We start from the raw sequence: 14,732 nt of genomic DNA, 5'->3' as shown, positions 1-14,732 counted from the left end.
TGCGGGGCGGTGTGGAGCTGAGCTGAGCTGTGCTGTGCGCAGGCTCGCGGGGTGACGCCGCTGCCGTCGCTATGGCTGCTCAGGTCAGAGGCTCCTCGTTACCGTGGGATCGGGGCCGCGGACACCGATACCGCGCGGGTGCTCGGGGTGCGGAGGGGGTTTGTGGCTGCCGGGGCCGGGGGTGTTGGGCCGTGCGGAGCGGAGGCTCGCAGCCGGAATCAGGCTCAGGATAAGAGGAGGATCTCCCTCAGGGACAAGTGCGAGGCTGAGGCCCTGTCTGACATTGACAGCGGCCCCCAGTCCCCGGCCCCCAGCCCTCAGTCTCCGGCCCTCAGCCCTCAGTCTCCGGCCCTCAGCCCTCAGTCCCCGGCCCCCAGCCCTCAGTCCCCGGCCCTCAGCCCTCAGCCCCCGGCCCTCGGCCCCCAGCCCTCGGCCCTGACACTGAGGGGCAGAGGGGAGGAGGGAGAGGAGCTTCCATGACAGTTGGTGACAGTTTGTCGGTGATGGAGTCAGTGACCTGACGGCCGGGCCGCTCCTGCACAGTTCACGTCAGGTTCTAACGGTCTCAGCTGAGGTTCGACTTGTCCTAAAAACTCATTTGAGACCTCCCCTCCCCCCCACACCCACACACATTGAGGAGGTTGTGTCTCCCCCCCCCTCCCCCCACACACACACATTGAGGAGGTTGTGTCTCCCCCCCCCCACACACACATTGAGGAGGTTGTGTCTCCCCCCCCCCCTCCCCCCACACACACACATTGAGGAGGTTGTGTCTCCCCCCCCCCCCACACACACACACATTGAGGAGGTTGTGTCTCCCCCCCCCCCCCACAGACACACACACACACACATTGAGGAGGTTGTCACTCCACCCTCTCCCCCCACACACACATTGAGGAGGTTGTGTCTCCCCCCCCCCCCACACACACACACACATTGAGGAGGTTGTGTCTCCCCCCACACACACACATCGAGGAGGTTGTGTCTCCCTCCCCCCCCACACACACACACATCGAGGAGGTTGTGTCTCCCTCCCCCCCCACACACACACACACATTGAGGAGGTTGTGTCTGTCTCCCCCCCCCCCCCCCCCCCCACACACACACACACTTTAAAGCGGTTGCCTGGTCCTCTCCACTTTGGCTTTTCCCCTTCGCTGCATTCTATCCACTGGAACACCTCTGACATTTCTAATGCTGAAGAGACAGCTGTTAGTTTTTTTTTGTGTCATATTACAAATGTTGCTGAGCGGATTAATGAAATCCTCCTGGATATTAAATAGACAACAATGAGCGTCTGCCAATGGTATGTCCCTGTAATCCCATCAAGGAGCCTTGGTATATGACTTTCATCCTGATCCCCGCGAAGATTAGATTACAGACGTCATAGCTCTCCTTGGTATTTGCTGCCTTTTGTTTTGGGTGCTTGCCTTTAACTTGGTATAATTTTATTCAACTTGTTCTCCCAACAAAGCTATCTTTGCTGGTGCACCATTGCTGTGTGCTGATCTTTATATTGGATGGTTGTACTGTAAATATGCTAAGGCTAGGGTATTGCTAGATTCAATGAGATACATGAATGTTTTTACTACAGAGAACTTATTGGAGAAACCTTTCTAACTTTAGGTGGGTTTACTAAATACACATAGAGTATAACTACAAACATAATTCTTACTTTATTGTCCACTGAGCGGTTTAGTTTAGATTTTTTGTGTTAAAAATTGAATCCAGAAAATATTGGCAAGAAAAATATGAACAAATTACTTGTTTTTTGGCATATCATGTAATATTTCTCTAGATTATTATTTGCGAATGTGTGAAAAGGGTTTATTTTTTCAGAAATAGCCTTTCACAGCTATGTCAGTATTGTTGTTGAGCTTCCTTTCATTTTGAAGTGTCTCTATAGCTGGCCTTGAACACATTTTAAAATGGCATGTTTGAGATTAAATGATTATATAGCGTTGTTTCGTTATTGGAAGTAATTTTTAGACTTGACAAATAAGCAAATTGTGGGAATAATAGGTAAATTGAGAATGGTGTCATAGGTTTAAAAACAAGCTCTCTGCAGCTTTGAGTGAGCACTGCAAATATTCACTGCTTGCAAACATTTACCCTTTCTGAAAAAGTAAACAAGGAATCATCGTTCCAAAAAGATCAGAACCAGCTTACATGTTCAGGGATTTCTCCACAATTAAAAGGTCAAGGGCGGATATAATGGATGGTTGACATTAAAAATTTACCAGTGACTATTTCTTAGACTTCTCATCAGATTTTAATAATCGAAAACTCTGCTGATGGAAACTAATGAGCATTAAATAATTCCACGATGGTTCCCAAAGCCATGTCCACAATATTACAATAACTTCAGTATAAAAAATAACAGACATAATCACTATGATCAGTAAACCTGAGCCAGCGTGTGTGGATAGGAGAGAGGATGTTAGGTAGGAGTAAAAGATCTCTGCATTTGAAGGAAGTGTATGCTTTATATATATTTGAGACCTATTTTATCTGACAATTAATACTTCTCCATAACAGTCTGCAGGAGTCTAATTCCAAATATGCTGTAATATTTTTTCCAAGTCCTCACTCTGATTTTTTTTTAAAAAAAGATCATTTTCGTCAAACGTGTATTGCACTTTCATTGGAAAAGTTTGACCATGGTCTCAAATAGTTCATCTTTACATAAAACATAAGCTTGAAGTATAAAGCCTCAGAATAAAATATTTGATTGGTGCTAAAAGTGGTGTTAAAAGATTAATTGGTAACATTAAGTGCAATGATCCTGTTCAGCGGTTTTAATAATAATCCTTGCATTTGATATAATAATAAATAGCAATCCTTGCCTTTGATACAGCGCCTTTTCACATCTGCGAGATTTCTTTCATTAAAAAAATTTAAACCGTTTTTTTAGAGTTTTCCCTCAAGTGAGTTTGGGAAAAGAAGAGCATTATAGTATTTCTATCTTCATAGTGAGCCATCATGTTTGGGAAAGATGCTAAACAATAGAGCCAGAGGAATTTGCTGGCATGCAAAAAGGAGATTCAGTATAAAGCTCCCCTCATGCCTCAATAGTTTAGCCAGTGTGTAGCTGAGTCATCCAAATTGTGTAGTCTGTCCCAGAGTTCATCATTATTATGTGCTGATTTAAGTTGATCTCAACTAGAACAATGGTAAGAGTAATGTAATCCATCTTAGTACCCTAAATTACATTGGGGAAAATCAGCTCATCTATTTTATTTACATATGTGGATATCAGGCAAGCAAGATCATAATCAAATTTGACAATATTGGATAGCTATCTGTCAAGGCGTATTTGAATAATGGACATTTGGGCGAAGTGGAACTTACCCATTGGAACAAAAGGTAGCCGAATAGCTTCAGAAAAGACAGGTGGAGAAAATTGGCGACTGGTTGGAGAGGAGAGAAAGTAAATACTGCATTGGGATGTGTGAAACAATTGTAGATACTTGTATGTGCTCGGGAGATGAAGGGCTGTTTTCTTTCATTAAAAAATGTAATCCTTCCTCAATCATCAAGTACAAGTAGTTTGTCTACAAATACAAGTAGTTGTATTTAATTAATTTAATAAAGTAAAAATTCTATGAAGCACTTTGAGGAATTTCAACACAATGGTAAGGCGTTTTGTTAGATGCAAGGATTATTAATAACACAGTAACAAAATTACCCAAGAGTTTCCCATCTGTGATTATAATCTTCACATCCATGAGAATATTCATGTGAAAGGAATTGGTTGAAATGAATTCAGGGACTTGGGTGCAAACAGGACAGTCCTAAAGATTTAAGAGCTTCTTACTCAATTCACCTAGAATTTTCTAATTTGAAATTGATTTGCTTCATTGTAAAAGTGGATCGTTGAAAATGTAGTGCAATATTTGTGTTGTCCCTTTAGACTTCCCAGTGGATTTATGTCAACGTGATACATTGAGGTTTAACCTTCTTCTAGAAAAGGTGACCTAGTTTGCAATAGAACTACTAGGAAGTAACTAAACTGGTTCGGATGCTACAGGAGAGGCAATGTTTTTGCTCATTCAGACAGTTCTGTGAGTGCCTGTTTCTGATTGGTTAAGGTGTGGGAGTATTTAACTATTTTTTAAAGGCTTCAGTTTTTTTGTTTAACCCATTACAATTCAAATTTATACAATGACTTTCATGTTGAGAAATTGGCCTAAGGTGCAGAGATCCCCTATTCTGAGAATACATCACACAAACTAAACTGGAAAAAATACAAATCATCCACTTGCAGAGGAGTTCTATAACAACAACAACAAAATTACATTTGTAAAGCGCCTTTCACGCCGGGAGGACGTCCCAAGGCGCTGAACAGTTGGGGATCAGGACCCGAGTGTGGGAGGGCGCAGGATTGAGATGAGGGAGTGCACAGAGGTAGGAGGGCATCAGTTAACAGGAAGAAAATGACAAATAATATTGTTACATTAAATATTTTGTTATATGTAAAGGGACAGTGAATGGTAAGATGAGAAACATTTTATCAATAAAATGAATAGAGATCTAAATAGAAAATGGGGATAATAGACACAAAGAGCTAAACTGCATTGTTTATTTAATTCTCTCAAATCTGCAGTAATAGTTCAATCGGAAATATGTGGGAGACTTGGTCACTCAGTGGTTTAGTAATTTTTTGTTCAGAGTTGAAATCCAGTCCATGATGATTTGGAGAAAGTCATTCTCACACCCTTCGATTGGTCATTTCATAGTATGTCCACACATATTGTAATCATGAATCATGATTATTCTTCAAAGGATTGTAATAATTTACTAATCTGTTTAATACAAGATATGTTTCAGGTCACACCATATTAAGAGAGGGCAAATGCTTTAGAAAAATAGATACCTTATTTTCATTGTAGCTTTACCACATCTGAATGTTTGGCCTGTTAAAACTGATATCAAAGTCAGAATTCCTTTCTCATTCCAAATCAATGATAAAGAATGACCTTGAATTACATTACATAGAATTATATTGAAAATAAACGTATCTTGGTCCTGGCTTTTCCAATTTGGCGTAGCCATTAAATGATCTCTAAAGTGCAGTTGTAGTTACTTGAAACCTCTTTCATTTAAATGTTGAAACATGCATAATGCGATAATCATATGAAAATAATTAAAAGAACAGGACATTAGTTCTGCACGGGAAAAGATTGTTATTGTTCAGTTAGAACACATAAACACAATATTACAACGTAGTGATACTCTTTTTAAAAAAAATATTATTGATTGAAAACAAAGTTTGAATGATTTAATTGCTCATCCGGCTAGTATGAGGCTTGGTAGTAGATGTTGAAAAATGAGTATAATTAGTAGGAATCCTCTGGGTGAACATTTGTGGATTTTTTTTTTCTCTTCAGGTTGTCAAACTTGCAGCCCTTCCAGTCAGCCTGGGGCTAATTCCATTCCAAGTGTACGCTTCAAATGAAAGCAAACAGGAGAAACAACTAATTAGGCCTGAACAGGTGAGTTATTTAACTCTTACTGAATTCCCTTTGTAAGGTTTCAAAATAAATGCATGCCTTATATTCATACGACATGCAAAAAGTAAATTTTCAATTTGAATCTGTAATTTATACAGAGCTGCAAATTATTTAGAAGTAAAACCACATATGTTCTTCATACAAAAGCTTGTAACAATGTGGAATGCACCACAACAGAAGGCTGCACATGCAGAATCAATTGGGATGTTTAATTGAGAGGCAGACATATAGATAGACAGTAAGTGTGTTAAGGGATATGGAGAAAAGGTAGGGAAATGGGATTGGGATTTGCAATAATCTAATAAAGTTATGGTACTGTTTAATCAAACATAGTAAAACAGAGAATAGCATGTATCAGAAATCCTGTTTTGTAATTTTTACACTGTATTTGCAATGATGAATAGATTAACAAACAGTTAATTAACTGTTTTGAGGGTTAATCAAACTTACACAATGTTACAAGGTAGTCGACCAAATAATTGCCCTGTCTATGAATTTTATAGTAAGAAGGCCTTTCAGACTATTTGATTTCATCCTTCCAGAATACCAACCCTTCCTTTTCCCAATTACTGCATCAAGTTTCGCTTTATATAAGTGCAAGTTGTTGTTTTTGTTAAGTGAAATCAGTGTTATTCCCTTTTCCACACTTTCCTACAACCTGTGCCACTTGGTGGTTATTCTCTGTGTAAAGAAATACTTCTGAGTGCCTGTCCCCAAATTACCCTTCAGACCCTGAAAATACCTAAATTGCTTTTCTCACAGGACTGCTGGTTATCCACTCCCAATTGTTATTTTAGTTGAAAGGTTACTATGCAGAAAATAAACATTAGCTGCAGGTGTATTGCAGGACAGAACACACAAGGGATTCAGTTGATATCATTTTCCACACGAATACAACTCATAGCTTATGTCCTTTCTGCCCTTAGGCAAATTGCAGCAATGTTGTTCATTCTCAGACATCCTGAATGTTTTAATACTGTGTGTGTGGGTGTGTGTGTGATGAATATAAATATATAACTTGCCATGAAATATGTTTTTATTTCCGACTGAACAACAAGGAGAATCCATTCTTTTTAAATTCTCTTGCAAATAAATTTACAATAAAGCAATTTTGGTCTGGAATACAGTACTAGCATTTTAAGTGTGTACAAGATTGGTGCACAAGATTTACCGTATCTAGTAGAATATTATATAAAGTAAGAGTAAACAAATGTTTAATTTGATCTGTTACTAGTTTGCAAGCTTTTTATTTAAAATTTCTTTATTTTGTAACTTTTCCTTAACTATTAAAGTAGACTAACCACAATATATAAGCCTAAAATATATAATTAACATTACTTATTATGGTGATAAAAATAAAAAATAATTTCAATATTTTGCTGGAAAAGAAAGTATATCAAGACCCAATTTTGCCATAAGTAGCAAACATTGCGATTAAAGATATTTCTCAAATGTTTGTCTTGCTTTTCAGCTTTCAGTTTACACTGCACCGCACACAAACTTCAAGTACATACAGGAACAGCCCGGTCGTCTTGAAGAGGGTCTTTCTGTCGTGAGACAAACTATTCAACCATATGCAGCAAAGTGCAAGGTTCTGTCTCGTGATCTTGTTCTGCATGTACCGTGTACTATAAAATTATTTCTGAGACAGAAATTGTTTGTAAAGAAGATTTCTGCACTGATATACTAAGATTTAAAAATTCTCACTCTTTCATAATACAGAGTACTATTATACGCCTTCCTGTGCTGACTGTTCAAAAGGACTCTCAACAGTATATTAATTAATCAGAATCTGAACCTAAAGTCTTGACTCACAAGGTGGTTTGCCCTTGGAAGCTGTTTCTTTTCTCAGTGTGTCACATGTATTCACACGCCCACCCCCAGCTCAGGCTCCAGCATCTCTGAAGCTCTTTGAGACGTCCTCCCGACATGAAAGGCGCAATTAAATGTCGACATGAAAGGCAGTATTAAATGTAAAATTGTTACAAGGTAGTAACACGTTGAGGTGTTAAACAGTGGGAGAAAACATGAATGAAAGTACATGATGCTTATGATTCAGGTGTATGCGGGAGACGGGGTCATTTTCCATGTTGCCACCCAAAAGATTGTTACATGAATGAAATTCTTGTGAAGACAAGCTGGATATATGTTTGAATAAGAATGGCAATTAAGATTATAAATATAAGCTTAGACATGGATGATCAAATATTCTATTGGACACAATTGATCTTGTGCTTCTGGGACTGTGGAAATGCATGTAATTAGGGTTGAGTAATGTAGGTTATAATGTTAGATTAATGCTTCACTCGATTACCTTTGGAAATCAAGGCACAACTTTACAGAGATTTATCTGCATGTTTTGCCTGTGGTTAGTTATCTCCTTCAAGAGATGAAATAGGTTGGGTAAAGTGGGGCAGATGTTACTTGGTCTGTGAAAGGAAAGGGCTTGAAGGCCCAAATAAACTTGTATAATTTTCACATTATTAATGTCGTCTGATCTTAGTGAAAATTATTAATGCAAATTAACTTTTTTTTCCAGACTTGCAGTATACATTTGTAGTAGTGAATTAAACGTTAGAGTTTATTAATACTAGCATCAGACCTGTACTGGAAACCGAACCATACTATTTTTTTATAACCAGTTTTTCAATGAACTCGGTGGTTTCTTAGAAACTATATCTAAGAATGCATTTTATTGTACCAGACCCCAAAATGAGGTAATAGTGAATTTAGCCTAAATGCTAGTTCAGGTCGGTCTGTCTGCCTGCTTGCTTCCTAATCAGCCTATTGAGGGAGATGCAACCCTGAGTTAGGCCTCATTGATGTGAAGCTGATTTTGAAGTTGAAGTCTGCATAGTTTAGAATAGAAAAATGAATTTACCTTGCTGCATGAATTCAGATTATATTGTTTCTATATAAGAAGTGCACGTGCATGAGAATGAGAAAACCATTTAAAATAGGAAGATTTATTGATACTTTCCATTTATATTTTTCTAGGGTGCATATGCTGCTTTCAGAATTGGCGCACAAAATACTGCTGCATTTGGAAAAAGTAAGTGTGGCTTTATGAATTTAACAGGATTTACGCTGCAATCCCATTGTATGCGACATCAGTTCCCCAGAAAACATCATGTGTTGCAGGAGAGTATTGTTCTGCTATCAAAAAACAGGTTAGCCCAGAATTCTGGTGCTACACAATGTAACACTCATTTGTTTTAATTTAAGATGCATACGTCTTCCTCAAGAACCCACCTTCAGGATTCTTGCCAAGAGTCAGTGTGATAACTGTATCTGGATTAGCTGGATTGATCCTGGCATCAAGAGGTGGGTTGTACAGCAATTGCCACATAATTGCCACATAGCAACAAATAGAATAGGCACAGAATACAAGATTTAGGTTACAAATGTTGAAAAGTATGTGTGTGTGCATGTGTGTGTGTGGATTCATGGCTCTAGATTAAATGATTTTATTTAACAAATCTATTTGTGAAACCATTCCTCTAATAATAATAATAATCCTTACATTTGATATAGCACCTTATCAAGTCTTCAGGATGTCTCAAAGCGCTTCACAGAATATACTATAAAGTGAATTGACTGTATATTTTGTCTGCTGAAAAAACACCCATACAGTTTTCTATCAGTTCCATCTTTGCTTCACAGAAAAATATAGTCCCTTTTCATTTCATCTTCCAAAAATTAACAACAATTACACTTGTAAAATAACTTTTTTTAATTAATATAATTCTCATTTAGCTTAAGGATAAACCTTGGAAATTGTGGTCCTGCCAATCTGTGATATGTTTGTGCTAAATACCTTAAATTTCAACAGGCTCCCGGTTTAAGAAGGTGTTGTATCCTTCAGGACTTGCCACTGTAGGAATGGCCATTTGTTACCCTCAACAAGCAATTGCAGCAGCAAAGGTAACATTTCCTACATTTACATTATATGTTACATTTCAGAAAATAAAGCCTAATTTTAATGTACTGGGACATACTTGGCAAATGATGAAAGTGAGCAAGAAGACTTGTGTTGGAACAAAAATACAGAACTAAAGGGGCAACACCATATATGGTCATTACTGCACATAACTGAAGAAACATAAATCATATTATAGTTCTGTCTAGTATTTTACAGTGTTCATCTTGTGAAGTAACTTAGCATTGACTGCACCAATTTTGCACAAGTATCAATAGACTAGGTTTTCTGCTGGGATACAATGGTGAGTAGCACAATTGTTTATTTTTCCTTTAGTTTTCTGGTAAGAAGGTATCTGCAGCCAGCCAATGGGGCTATGACGCTGTTGGATCTCTCTGGAAAGGCAATGCTGAAAAGAAAAAGGAAACTAAAAAGAAGGTAAGTCTGGAAGTCAGTCAGTAACCCGACAAAACAAATCATTAAGTCTGGAATCATGTAACATGACAATGAAATTGATTCCAGAGTTTGTAATATCCAGTTACGCTTTTCAGGAATGACAGAACTATTTTATGGAATAGTCTAACTGCTGATGTTTTTACACTACACTTTCTCTCCAGTTTGCAGACTTGCTATATAGCGATAGAGCCCTGCCCTTTCAACTCTTTTGCAAAGATGGGGTTCAATGCAAAACTTGTTTTTCCAACAATTTTCTGTTACTTTAATCACAGATAAAAGATAAAAACTGAATTGTGATTTATACATTTCTAAGAAACACTGGTAGATTCACACCAAATAGTGTCAGGTACTTGGATCAAATCTATGGATCCTTTCTCCTTTTCTGAACTGAAATTTTCTAATTACTTAAAATGCTTAAAAGTTGAGAGAAGAATGGTTCATCCCATTTGTCAAAGTAGAAAGAGTTTTGGCACAATCAGCCAATCACCTAGTGCACTCGCAGATGGAGCCACATGAAGTGAGGGAGTCATTTCACTAAGTGACTAAATTTAAAATATAATTTTCTCTTATTGGCTTTTACTGACTAACAAGGACTTCCGTTGAATATTTTAATCCTGCTAGACAAATAGTGACACATCAGTTCACGTAATAAGAATGATGTGTGCGTACCTTAATGGTAGAAATTTTATTTCATTAGCATCTTTACAATCACAACTATGGTTCTCAAAACACGAATAAAATATATAGAATATAGCACACCTACTATATTTAATAAACTGAATGACAGCCAACAACAACAAATTGCATTTATATTACAAGTTTTACTTCGGGAGGAGGTCTGTGCTGGACAATGACGTGTTTGCTCATGAGCTGGGGGTTGGAGTTTAGAGAGGTGGAGGGCAAGCCTAAAAAAAAATCATAAAAGACTTACTTTACTCAGGTGAAGTAAAATCTTTTAAGTTTACATGAATTAACTTCTTACAAGGCTATTTGACAAGTTGTAGCTACTTAAATATTATTCTTGGGTAAATTGCTTAACAAAAAAAACTTCAGAATGATGTGCACATGTGGGAGATAACAAGTCCCATCACCTCCTTTCATTAAACAGTTGAATGTACGCTATATACAATTGCCACGCTTCGCCCGCAAAATGCACAGTTGCTATACTATACAGTATATTCTGTGAAGCTCTTTGAGATGTCTCGATGATGCGATAATGTGCTATATCAAATGCAAGGATTATTATAACTTCTAGTAAACCAATGAGAACTTAGAATGGTGGCAAACAAATCTTTCCAAAGTAGTTTAGTATTTTTCTGTAGAAAATTAATCACTGGCCTAAAATAAATCTTTACTAATAAACTCATTTAATCAAGTTTTGATAGCCGCCATAACAGTACAACATTTAGTTTTTTCTAAATATGTAAAATTGTAATACCATTTAGCTTTGTATATAAGATATTAAAAATGCAATTACAGTATTGGATAAAGTGCAATTTATTAATGAAGCAATTACAAAACCGGTCAACTTGATCATTTTGTAGTTGAACGGTCAGCTAACAAAGGTCTACTCTGTCCATTATTTAAATATTCTGTCATGTTCAAGTGATCTTGAAATTGTAATTTTAGTATTGTTATGTGTTGCACCCTAATTGTTTAGCCCAGTACACAGAAGGAACCGCCAAAGCAGGAGACGCTTAATAATATGGGAAGCACCAAATCCCAAGCAGCACCTTTGTCAGAGGTTTTATCTCAAAAATCAGTAAATACAGAAGGTTCTCTTGTGCCAACAAAAGGTAACTTTTCTTTAAACTCTTCTCAATCATCTTCAGCATTAACATAGTATCTTATGCCCAGATTATTCCATGCGTTTAGTGATTTGCTGCAAAACAATTGGGCTGAGTAGTGTAACTGTAAAGCAATTTGTGCTAGGGCCCAACTACCGTGACAAGTTTGAAGGTGATTTTGGCAGAATATAGATCAAATGACTGGCTTCTTTAGTAATATTTAAACAAAATTAACCAGTTTGTGAAGCTCTGTACACACAATTATTTGTGCAGAACTCTCCTTAGCCCTGAGCAAGAACAGTTAGCAATTGGAAAGAAAAATCTCATTTAGAATCATTCTATACATCTTAACCAACTGGTGTTGGTATCCTGATTCATATAAACCTAAAATATATACAGTATTTTCTGGACGGTTAATCCGTTTGTCTATAAAGTGGGTAATGGTCACTTCCTTCAATCTTGCCTGATAGTTCCACGGGGTGATTTGTGCATCTAGTAATACATCAAAGTTCTATGGCTTACAGTCTTTATTCCAGAGTCTTGATTGAGTGCTGCTTTGTTCGAGTAACAGTCATACCTTGCCTTTTAACCCATACTGGATAATGACCATCCAATCTAGAGAAGCTAATCTCCTTTGGTATTGTCACTTTTGTGACCTGCACAGTGAGAGGTTTGTTAAGGTGCAGGAGAAAAATCTAACCGTGTTTGCATGAATATATATATATATATAAGATTTAAAAATTACAGTTGTTGTGAAATGATAACCAGATCTTTCTTTTCCATATGGCAGGAAAGGAGAATAAAATACTTGACCCTAACTTGATGGACCATGGTCAGTCACATCCTGAAGATAAAGACTTGTACAGTACCCGAAGTTAAGGCTCTCTAATGACTGCACAAGATGTTTTACAATGCTTAGGGTCTACCTCAGCAATGGAATAAATTGGTACACAAATAACCATCAATTGGTGTGACAATCCCTTGCTGTGTACAAGTTCCTTTACTATATGTGCCTATTTATCTGTGATGTGATCAAAACAAGTCAATTATGAATCTAGCACTTGAAAAGAAAATTATACATTTTAAGTGATGCATGCTTATGTTTGAAGTCTCCCTCTATTTGCCACTTTAACAGACTCCACCTTGTATATAAAATAAAACATCAAATACCCGCAGACTCACGTTGCAGGGAATAGAAGACTTTGTGTTCCTTTTTCTATAATAATAATACATTTGATATAGTGCCTTATCACATCTTCGAGACGTCTCAAAGCGCTTCACAGAATATACTGTAAAGTGAATTGACTGTATTTTGTGGGCGAAACGCAGCAGCCAATTGTGCACAGCATGTACAAACATGTTGCAAGGTATCTTTTGAAAGACTTCTATATTAAAATTTGCATCATTGTTAGATAAGTACATACCTGCCTCAAACCCCAAATGAATGCAAATCCAAGTTAGGTAATATTTTGAAAGCAGCAAGTGCACCTAGAATTCATTACATGAAAAAATAAATAATAAAAAAAATAATTACATGTACCATGGATATTACACAAGTATGAATGCTGAAATTAAGTCGGATAAGAATGAAAAAGTAAATGCAAACAGAGGAAATGAAAAGCACTAATAAGAACCTAATAAGGCTAAATATACTGTACTTCAAATACAGACAGCTGCAAGTTTCGGGAGTCACACTTGGTCCTGATGAACCTCATTTCTTATTGGTATTCAAGTTTGGGTTTTTTGGCCTGCCAGGTGTCTGACACGTGCGGAAACCCATCATCGTGCTGACGAATACAACTACAACAACAACTTGTATTTATATTGATTGCACCACTCATGCAAGATAGGGTCCAAGAGCATGTAAGTAACATATTCAAGTTTGGAGCACAGCTGTTTGGTTTGCAGTGAAATTTCAACACCGGCAAACACTTGGCTGTGAGCCTGTTGTCGCCTCCACTCTCAGTAAGTGACATGAAGTGACCTTCTTAACAGCAGTTTAATCTAAAATGCAAGATGCTTGTGGTGCAGTTCTATTGTGCAGGTTACCTGAGAACACTCGTACTTCGGAACTAAAGCAGCAAGTCTGCAGAATGCAAATGCAGGTTTTTCTGTGATTCTCTTGAACATAGAACGATCTGTTAATTTTAATGGTGTATGTGGAACCTTCGACACTAGAGGGAAGCATGTTGGGGAAACATTTAACTGGGGTGATTTTTAACTATCGTAATCCTTGCATTTGAGGAAGGATAATTCATTTTTTTAAAAACATTGGCAGAGGCTATGTTTACACATATTTATCTCTCCTTGACATGTCTTCAGAAGGTTTTTAATATATCGTACCATGTATACAAGCATTTATATATAATCCAAGTGCTTGCCTGCTTATCTGCTTCAGGGTATAGCAGTTTACTAAAAAGTGTAGACATGTTTAACCCATGTCAAGGACAAATTATTGCATAAAAACGAGTGAAACCATTAAAAATACTTAGATACTTAACCACTGACAGCCATCAGAATGCATCATTTCACATTTCTTTTTAGTCTGTGCCTACCCTCATCCCTATTGAAAGCAGGAACCACTATAGTTATGGGCCTGTATTCAAATCCAAAGGAGAAGGGTGGGCTGAAAGTCTTGTCTCACTGAACTATGAATGTACAAACTCAAAAGATTTGGACATTGAATGTGGAACAGCATCATAAAACTTCTTATTTCAGCACAACATTGTACTAAAATTTTATGTTAGTTGGCATTCTGAGGACAGCTGCTGTGAAATGAACATGTCTAACATTGGTGTCGTAGGGAGTGTTATAGTATCAGGTCAAGGTGCATTAAGGAAGAGAGAGATAATGGAAGTTTTACAGTGCATAAGATATAAATATCCCAGCAGTGCTCACGTGATGTTTTTGAAAGTGTTCCAACAATGGTATCCCTCCCCCCTTAAAAAGCACAAAGAAAATTGACTGCTCTATACTCCCATTGGCAGCTTGTAGATTGATCCACCTGATTTACAACATTGCATGCTTCATTGGTATTCATCCAATGTGCATTTCCTG

At 37.6% G+C, this 14,732-nt stretch overlaps 1 protein-coding gene across 1 annotated transcript; it reads left to right on the top strand.

Moving 5' to 3' along the window:
- Positions 1 to 12,870, top strand: LOC103177696 (MICOS complex subunit MIC27). Its single transcript, XM_007891996.1, has 9 exons — positions 1 to 83; positions 5,391 to 5,495; positions 6,985 to 7,104; positions 8,511 to 8,565; positions 8,739 to 8,837; positions 9,346 to 9,437; positions 9,769 to 9,870; positions 11,549 to 11,684; positions 12,466 to 12,870. The coding sequence occupies exons 1-9, from the start codon at positions 72 to 74 to the stop codon at positions 12,552 to 12,554; spliced, it is 810 nt and encodes a 269-aa protein (XP_007890187.1). The 5' UTR covers positions 1 to 71; the 3' UTR covers positions 12,555 to 12,870.
- Positions 12,871 to 14,732: the final 1,862 nt, after the last annotated feature.

Source organism: Callorhinchus milii, unplaced genomic scaffold, assembly GCF_018977255.1.
Source record: "Callorhinchus milii isolate IMCB2004 unplaced genomic scaffold, IMCB_Cmil_1.0 Scaffold15, whole genome shotgun sequence".
Classification (NCBI taxonomy): domain Eukaryota; kingdom Metazoa; phylum Chordata; class Chondrichthyes; order Chimaeriformes; family Callorhinchidae; genus Callorhinchus; species Callorhinchus milii.
This window is presented reverse-complemented; position numbering and strand designations above follow the sequence as displayed.